General features: G+C 35.8%; 1 protein-coding gene and 1 pseudogene across 1 annotated transcript; both read right to left on the bottom strand.

Moving 5' to 3' along the window:
* On the bottom strand, positions 1,853–2,829 carry LOC107626678 (annotated as a pseudogene).
* Positions 6,206–6,544, bottom strand: LOC107626676 (leucine-rich repeat protein 1-like). The gene has a single exon (XM_016329575.1). It carries the CDS (start codon positions 6,542–6,544, stop codon positions 6,206–6,208), a length of 339 nt encoding a protein of 112 aa, XP_016185061.1.

Here is a 9,995-nt window from a genome sequence, read left to right as displayed (position 1 = left end):
ATATATAATTTTTTATACATATATAAAATAAAATAAAATTTATTTATAAATAATTAATTTTTACGAATTTGATAAAGAAAATAATATATTAACCTTCTTCAATTAAAAAAAAATAAAAGAGTTACAGAGGTCAGGAGTGTATGTAATAGCTGTTTGTACTGGATCTGAGAAGAATACTGAGTTTTTACAGCATAACTGTACAACCATTAATTTCTAGTTTGAAATCTTGATTCAGAATCAAAACGTGTTTTCTACTTAGCTTGTGTGGTCACTTGCATGTATGTGGAATAAATAATGAACCAAACCCACCCACCTAGGACACATTCTTAATAGGCATATTAATTTCAATGTCTATATGTTCAGAGTTCAGAGACTGCTTATAGAAGAAAAATTCAGGTTTTTAAATGTGAAAAACTAAAGTTGTACTACTTTGTATAAAATTACGACTAAAATACATTGCTTAAATACAATCATATTACATAAATTTATTTATTAATTAAAACAGAAGTATATATGATGAAAGGATATTTTATAAATAGATAGATAGATGTACTATTAGTTATGAGTAATGCTAGGGAACCAAAAGGGTATTAGCCAAAAATCAGCTAAATACCTTTGGGTGAATTCAAAATCTTTACGAATTAATATATATGGATGTTTCTTCTGCTAAGTATCAGAATGTTTTTTTTCATGCTAAATGGATATTATTTTATATATTTTTCGAATTTTTTTGTATTGCAAATGTGAATGTCTCTATTTCTTTAAAAATTTCATATTTTTTTAATTTTATAGATATTTAATTATTTTTGCTAAAATATAATTAGATGTTTCTTTTGTTAAGTATTAGGATGTTTTTTTCATATTAAATAAATGTTTTTTTTTATAATTCTATAATCGCATAATTTGCAGAAAATAAAATTGTTTAATTTTGTATCCTTTGTTTTATTCAACATCAACAAAGTCTTATTTCATTTAAAAAAAAACCCGCCTTGCTGCTATTGACTACATTGTGTGCGATGAAAGCAATGTATTTGTCACTAACAACAATGGCAACATGGCCAAGATTCTTGCCGGTCGAAGGAGGTATATGGGTCACAAAAGAACTATCAGACCAAATGCCAAGAGGCTTAGCACTCTGTTCGTGGAGCGGCATCAGATGGACTGGGACACTTTCGCCGAAAAGGTTAAGGCATCTCAACGAGGATTTATGGGAGAGCCAGATGAGATCAGGAGGATTCATGGGAGAGACAGATGAGATCAGGCCTGGACGCGACGGCACCTCCAGCAACATTGGTGAGAGAGAAAGGTTTGTGTGTGTGGAGGTGGGTAGGTTAATGTGAGAGAAGAGAAAGACTTTTATAGATTTTAATTAGGTTTACTTAATTAATTTTAAATTTAAAAAATTTTAAATTAATTATTAATTTAAATTAACATAATTTTGTTTAGTTTTTGGCTGATTCCCTTTTGGTTCCACATACTTTTCCATTAGTTATTTAATTAAAACAGAAGTATGTATGATGAAAGGATTATTTTATTGACTATAAGTCCTTGTCTTATATTTATTAAGTGCAACTTGCTCTCTTTGCACATGATATGTATGTATTAATTTTAAGGGGGAAAAAATGACAAAAAGTATACATTGGTGAAAAGGGAAAAATATAAAGTGAACTGAACTTTAAAATGGCAACTTTAATAAGAAACTGACAATGCTATCTAACGTCGTACCATATACATTAAAATTATTTCATATAGTTCCTATTGCAAATTTATGTTAACATATATTTGAAGTTTTGAAGGAGAAAAATAAAACTTACACAATAATCATCAACAAGAAGGGGAAGTTACGTCAAAGCTACATACATTTACCTTTTGAGACAATTTCCCCTGTTGTCATTGCACTTGTATCATGTTCATTGCTATATTGTGAGATAAGTCTTTCAAAAGAAAATAAGATTGGTTTTGGAGGATATGATATTAACACAAGAGGTCCTTCCAGCATCTCTATTACTTTAGTAATAGAAGGTCTATTCACTGGATTTGGTTGAATATACACCATAAACTCACCAGAATCATTTTCATGACAATATCATTTTCTTCTTCTTTGTGGAGCAAACACCTTGTAGGAATATTTCCTTGTTCAAGATCTTCATAGATCCAATAGGAAAATAATTTTCACTATTATCCGATGCTCCATTTTTGTAGTTTTGTCTTCCTCCAATAATTTCAAGAATTAATATGTCATAACTATATACATCAAATTTGTGAAAAATTCTACCGTATGTTCGACTAAATACTTCTAGTACAATATATCTTAGAATTTCTCTTGTATCTAATATAGATATAATACTTTGATCTTTCTTGCATATTTTTGTCAATTCAAAATTTATAACTTTTGGACAAAATTGTTTATCCAAAAGAATATTTTAAGGTTTAATGTCAAGATGTAAAATTCTTGTATTGCATTCTCGATGTAAGTATTCCAATCCTCGAGCTATACCAATCAAGATTTGATACAAGATGTTACAATTCAACTCACAAGAGGGAGCATTAGACTCTTTTCCATAAAAATATTTATCTAAAGAGTCGTTATGCATGAATTCATACACCAGTATTTTTTTTATTCTTTTCATAGCAAAACCCTAAGAGTGAAATAATGTTCACATAAGATGTTCGACTAATGATAATAAAGACCTCATCTACAAATTCTTCTACAGTTTCCTTTAACTCCTTCAATATCTTTACTGCCACTTGTTGACCATCAGCTAAATTTACTTTATACACAATGCCATATCTTCCTTCTCCTAATTTTTCATGAAATGAGTTTGTCATTTTTTTTCGCTTCTTTATATATATATATATATCGCTTAATTCTCGAACTATCATAACTTTTAATGAGATTTTCAACATGGTCATCGACATGTTTTCTTTTTCTCCACAAGAGTATCTTTTGAACAAACCTAAAACATCTCTTACGATGAAAAGCACTCACCCAAAGATTAAAATAGCTCCCACAACACCTACAGCAGTAGCACCTGCATATATGCAACGAAGTGAAAAATAATGGAGGTATAAACAAACTTCTCCTAATATTTGATAGAATCCTCAGAAAATTAGTAACAAGAAGCTCAAGTAAGTAATGAAACTTTGAAAATGATCCCACACATATGAAATCAATCAAACTAGAGGTGACGCATGAGATGTTGAAGCCAATATCAGGGATCAATAAAATTGTGGCCACTTAATCTTTGAGTCTACATATTCACTAATCATAAGTTTGTATTTTTATTACGAAAATGTCTTCAATGAACAACTTCAGACAATATTTCATCTAAGGATGATGTTTATAAATTTTGACATGAGAAATATTAAAAAATTATTAGAATTTATTATTTTGATTAGTAAAATATTTTTTATAAAAAATAAAATATTTTTATTAAATTTTAAATATATTTAAATATATATTTTTTGAAAGGTAACTATACTTTTTTTAATAAAAAAATCACAAAAAAAATTGTCATATATAATACGGATTTTTTATTTAAATAAATAAAAAATCTAATAATTACCAAAATAAATAATTTAAAAAATAATTACCGATTTAAATTTCTATAAAACTAAAAAAAATGATAAATAAATGTATTGATGCATCAATGGTTGATTTTGTGCCTCTGGAGCTTGTACTTGTTCTCCAGCTTATCGATTTTGTTCTTGAACTGTTGTTATGTAGGACATTTTGTTAATTATTTAATTTTGACCTCACTGTGGGACTAAATTGATGCTAAATGAAACTTTTTTGGATTCAAATAGAACACTTTAAATCTTAAGGACCAAAACAGAATTACGCCCAAACCTAGGGGACCAATTTAATACTTTACCCATTACTTTATTACAAAAGAGAAATGTTAGAGACTATAAGAATTTATTATTTTTAGCCAATCACTTAGCATTATTTAGTAATCCAACAATATATTTTATCCATATTTTTAAATATTGATTACTAATTGATGACAAAAAATAATAAATTTTGATAATAATAAATTTTAATAATTTCATAGCATTTCTCTTGTTTTAAATTTGAGTTTTACAAATTACATAGTAGTCTGAAAATAAATGAAGTTAAAATTGACTCGTTTAGAAAGTTATTAAAATATGGGCCAAGTTAAACCTGTATTATTTTAACGAGAAATGCTATTTGTACACCAAAATCAGCGCAGCCACTAATATATTTTATTGTATAAATACATGTGCGGTTTAATTTATTTTCATAGTGTATTTATATTCCAGCATGTATTTTATACGCTGACTTTGGTAGTTGATTTTAGTGTACACTTAGCATAACTCTATTTTAAGTTTTAACTATTAATTAGTTACTTAATCAATAAGATATTCTGAATCAATGAAATAATATTGGATCCAAAGTAAAACTTTTAAAATTTTAAAAAGATACTAATAATTTTTTTTTTTTTGAAACAAAGGAAGCTCAACACATGAGAGTGGAGCATAAAATAGACATAAACAGAAGAAAAACTAAAAACAAAGGTAACAATCCTATGTCATCTCCGGCATTGCCATAAACAACCAGTAGGATCAAAACCAGTCCACTCCTTATAGCTCAAAAACGACCTATTTTGAATGACACCAACATTAACCTCCTGATTGTTGAAGATCCGGTTATTGCGTTCTAACCAGACGTTCCAAATAACTGCAAAAAAACCAGCCAGCCACCTCTTCTGCTCCTCTTTTCTACTTGTCGTTCCATTCCAACTCTCAAACAAGCCTTTAATGTTTCCTGGGACAGCCCAATCTCTGTGAAAACATCTCAACCAGACGCACCACACCTGCCACGTAAACTCACAGAATACAAACAAATGATGAACACACTCAATTTCTTTTTTACACAAGACACAGATATTATCATGCTGTTGAAGTATGCCTAATCTACTCAACCTTTCTTTAGTATTCACTCTTCCCACTAAAACGAACCAACCAAACAGCTTGACTCAAGTCGGAACCAATCCTTTCCAGATCGCACTTGTGAAGCTATAACTCGTAATCTCCTCCGAAAGATTCTCAGATTGCAACACCTGCAAAAAGGAGTTAGTAGAAAAAATACCTTTATTATCAAATTTCCAAACAAGATTATCCTCTCTGTCAGCTGATAGTTTCACTGGTCTTAACCTCTCATGTAGTTGGTGCACTAGTTCCAACTCCCATTGAAACAACTCTCGCCTCCACTGGAAATTCCAAATCCATTCTAACCCATCCCAGAACCCACAATCCCTTATCACAGATCCTTGTTTGTTTGAAACAGAGAAGAACCTTGGAAAACTCGCTTTTAGAGGACCACCATGTACCCAGTTATCTTCCCAGAAACGTGTTCTACACCCATTTCCAACTTCCATTGTCAGCCCACTCATCATTTTTTCTTTTATCCGCTGATCCTTTATATTCAACTGACAGATGTCTTTCCAGGGGCCACCCTTAACCGGTAGAGTCTGACTAGAAAGCATAATCTGAGGATTCAAATTGTTACAGGAGCATACAATCTTCTTCCATAACGGACAATCTTCCTTAGAAAACCGCCACCACCACTTAAACAGCAGTGCTGTGTTCCTGATCACTGCGTCCCCAACCCCCAGCCCTCCAGCCTTCTTAGGAGCCTGAACCATTTCCCACTTCACCAACGGTATACCGTTGTTCCCATCCTCTTTACACCACAGGAGTCTCCTCTGTAAGGCAATCAACTTGTCAGCGACCGCCTTCGACATCTTGTATAAGCTAAGGTAGTAAATCGGCAGGCTATTTAACACCGATTTAATAAGAACTAGCTTGCCAGCTTTATTTAGAATCTTCGCTTTAAAATACTAATAATTCTCTTTAAAATACCATCAACATCCATTGTATTCTTCTTCCCATTGAAGAACTTGCCCTTTATTAATCATATCACAATATGGTCTATTTCAGAAAATTTAATTTGTTTGTCTGTCTTATACTCTTATGTGATCAGTAACATGCATTTAATCCCTTTCTATTGTTGTTAAGTAAAACAAAAAAATACTCTTAACAATATGTTTCCTATACACAGACATGCATATCATAGTAATTACATTGCTCTAATTTTCTGTAAAAACAATTTAACCTTTTTGTAAACAAATTTTAACCATGGACATTTCAGTTGGCGCAGATAAAACGTACCTAATTTGATCTAAAGTGGTCTAGTTCTAGTTGGAGAATGCGCAACAAGAAAAGCATTATTTGCAGTATTGATGAGCACCATGTTAGGCGAGAATATAGGAATGATCCCTGATAAGTTGTTGTTGGAGACATCCAGAATCTCGAGTTGTGACAGGGTTGTCAAACTTTCAGGTATTGATCCGCTTAAATTGTTCCCACTAAGATGCAGTTCTCGCAAATCACTTAAATTGCCGAAGGCAGTCGAGATGGTTCCCGTGAGATTTAGGTTTGTCAAATTGACGGCTCTGATCTTGTGTTGGATATCGCAAGTGATGAAACTCCAGGCTTTACAGGATTGTTTCCTCGCCATGTGCGCGCCAAGAGAAGCGGATACCCAAATGCCGCAGCGACTTGTAGTAAAGGTGACTCTTAGGGTGACAATGGGTAGAGTAGGGTAGGGTTTGAACCCAACCTTGACCCTACCTGCGGGTTGAGTTTTTAACCAACATTCAACCCTACCCGAGATAAAGAGTCTGCAAGTTGGGGAAGGAAGCAAATGTATCTGGCAAGGAGCCCACGAGGTTTGTAGCGTCGAGTAAGAGAAAGGTAAGCCCAACTGAGTTATTCAAACTGGCGGGAAATGTCCAGGGTGTGAGGTTGGTGTTGAGACTCAAGCTGAGCTGCATGGCCCAAACTATATAGATCCTGGAAGCAACCGTGAGGGATGGAGGTGAAGTTGTTGAGGCTCAGGAACACCTCTTGGAGGTTATAGAGGCCGGTGAGCGAAGGAAGAGGACCAGTGAGAGAGTTGTTATAGAGAATGAGGCGCCTAAGGTAGGGGAAGGTGTTGTTGAACCCTGAATGGATTGTTCCCTTTAGCGACATTGAATTCAGGTTGATTTCTTCCACGCAGGGGTTGTTGTCAAGATCGGTGCCGCAAATGACATGGCTCCAGTCGCACATGTTGGCGACGTTGAACCAGCTGGAAGGAGCAGGGGATATGGCCTCTCTAAGCTTGATGAGATAAGCAGCTTCATCACCTACTATCTCGTTATTGTTATTGTTATTCGTGGACAACACACGCTGCCAGAACAAGAACAATGTTAGTGTTAGAGAATCAATTAGAATCATTAGAATCAATTTAGATCAATTAGCATCGTCTATATTTATATAGCATATCTGTACATTAATTGTAGGATTCTATGTCTTTATTACTTTGATTTATTTAGCACCTATAAATACCCCTTGTATATTGTACCTGTAATACAACTCAATAATACACTTTTCAGATTACTCTCTCAGTCTCTTGTTTCTAACATGGTATCAAGAGCTTAGGTTTTTTTTTCCAATGAATTTTGGTTTATAGTCCCATTGTTTTTCCCTTCCGGCAGTGTTCTTTGGCCTCCTTTTTCGTTCCCTTTTTGATGCTTTGGTTCGTCACTACCATAACCATCTTGTTCGTCTTGTCGCCGTGCTTCCAACGCAACCAGAATCACCGCCATCATCCTCCGGACGCGCCTCCACGCGCCGCCGAAAGACGCTGCCACGACCAGGTTGCTCTCCTCCCCAAATTCCACCCGTGCCTCTTTGCCCTCATTTTTCTCTGTGTTTCCGACGCTTTGGTTCGTCACCTCCGGCATCATTGTGATCTCCTCTTCATTAGCTTTCCAACGCCGCCAACCGTGCCACCGGAAGCCACCGGACGCGCCGCCGGAAGTGAGCTGGCCACCACTACTGTTTTGTCTTCCAGAAGTTTCAGCAGCCGTTGATCTCGGCACGATCCAACGCTGCAGGTGCTGCCACGTGTCGCAACGAAGCTTCCTCCGTAGACCCGCGTGCACGACCCGAACCGCCCGACCCGACTCGCGCCTGACCCGCGCAACCAGCACGCTGCCAGCGTGTCTCTCTCCCTCCAATCAGGTGCTGCCACGTGTCGTCACTCGCTGACGTGGCGCTGACGCATTGCTGACGTGGCACTGACGCATTGCTGACGTGGCGCTGACGCATCTTGAAGATGCTCTTCCTCGTCTCAAGTCTGAAGAAACACGCTTGGGATTGCTTCGTTCTAAGAGTGAAACTGTCTTTGCTGCCACTGACAGAAAGGCCAAAATCTGTCGCAACTGTAACCGGCCTAGGCATTCCTTCTCCGACTGTCCTTCTATTGAATGTCGTAAGTGCAAACAAAAAGGCCACATTGGCTCCAATTGCCCGAAACTATTCTGCCATTATTGTAAGCTCTCGGGTCACTTGATTTCTACCTGTCCTACTCGACCACCACGCTCAGATCAGAACAAGTATCAACCTCGTCCCAACCACTCTTCGCATGTGCCTGCCTCTGCTGCTGCTAATGAGTCCACCTCTTCCACATCTCTCAACACACCTTCTGTCTCTCCATCAGATATTGAAACCCTTCTTCGGCAACTTCTCTCTTTTTCTGGTAATACCCCCTCCGGACGGCGATCCCACTCCTAGCGTCATGCCTCCACCTCCCACTCGTTCTTCTAGAGTAAGGAATCCCCCTCCTCATCTTCTTGATTATCATTGCTTTTCTACTATTCTTCATTAACATGAACCTAAGTCATTCAGAGAAGCCTCCACAAATCCAAATTGGCAACAAGCAATGCAGGAAGAAATACAGGCACTTGAAAAAGCACACACTTGGGATTTGGTTGATCCTCCTTCTGATCAGGAAGTTATGGGCAGTAGATGGGTATACAAGATCAAGACTCGCTCTGATGGCTCTATTGACCGTTATAAGGCACGATTGGTTGCTCAAGGTTGTGCGCAAGAGTATGGTATTGATTATGAAGAGCTCCCACTTGAGTTTGAGGGGGGATGTTAGAGAATCAATTAGAATCATTAGAATCAATTTAGATCAATTAGCATCGTCTATATTTATATAGCATATCTGTACATTAATTGTAGGATTCTATGTTTTTATTACTTTGATTTATTTAGCACCTATAAATACCCCTTGTATATTGTACCTGTAATACAACTCAATAATACACTTTTCAGATTACTCTCTCAGTCTCTTGTTTCTAACAGTTAGTAAACCCATATTTCAGATCTGATCTGTATCTTTGTTCCACAAGCTAAGGGGAGAGATGTGTTTAGTGGAAATGAAACCATGCCGTGGTGGTAGCTAGAGACAAGGGAAGGTTGGGTGTTGGTGGGTGGGGCATCCACAATTCAACTCCAATACTTTCCATGATTGGGAAATGATATAGGTAACCATTACCATATTCTCTGTGTTTTTCTTTTCTAATTAAATAAAGACAAACTAAAGAATTGCCTCTCCGTCCAAACAGTTTTCCAACCTTTTGCTAACAAGTCTCTGATAACGTTGAAGCTTTTCGCTAGCTATTATGTATGTGATAGCTAAAATTATAAAGAGAACAACTAGGGAACCAAAAGCATATCAGCCAAAAATCAGTCAAAATGTGTTTGGGTTCCATGAAAAAATGGGTTTTGGTTTGTGCTCCGTGATCTCAGGAGCGGTTTTCAAATATATTATTTAAAAAGTGATTTTAATTAAACGGTTTTGTTTACTTTTTGGCTGGTCACATTTTGGTTCTGTATACTTTTCCAATTATAAAACTTGGCAAAATGGGTCAAATCCGTCAAGCCAAACCATCAAAACTGTTAAAAAGAGAACGATAAATAAATGTATTGATGCATCCACGATTGATTTTGTGTCTCTAGAGTTTCTACTTGTTCTCCAGATTATCGACCTTATTATTGTACTGTTGTTATGTAGGACATTTCGTTAATTATTTAACTTTGATCTCAGACTATATTGAAACTTTTTTGGATTTAAA

Source organism: Arachis ipaensis, chromosome B02 (genome assembly GCF_000816755.2).
Source record: "Arachis ipaensis cultivar K30076 chromosome B02, Araip1.1, whole genome shotgun sequence".
Taxonomy (NCBI): Eukaryota; Viridiplantae; Streptophyta; class Magnoliopsida; order Fabales; family Fabaceae; genus Arachis; species Arachis ipaensis.
Note: the sequence above shows the minus strand (reverse complement) of the source record. Positions and strands in the feature narration are given on the sequence as shown.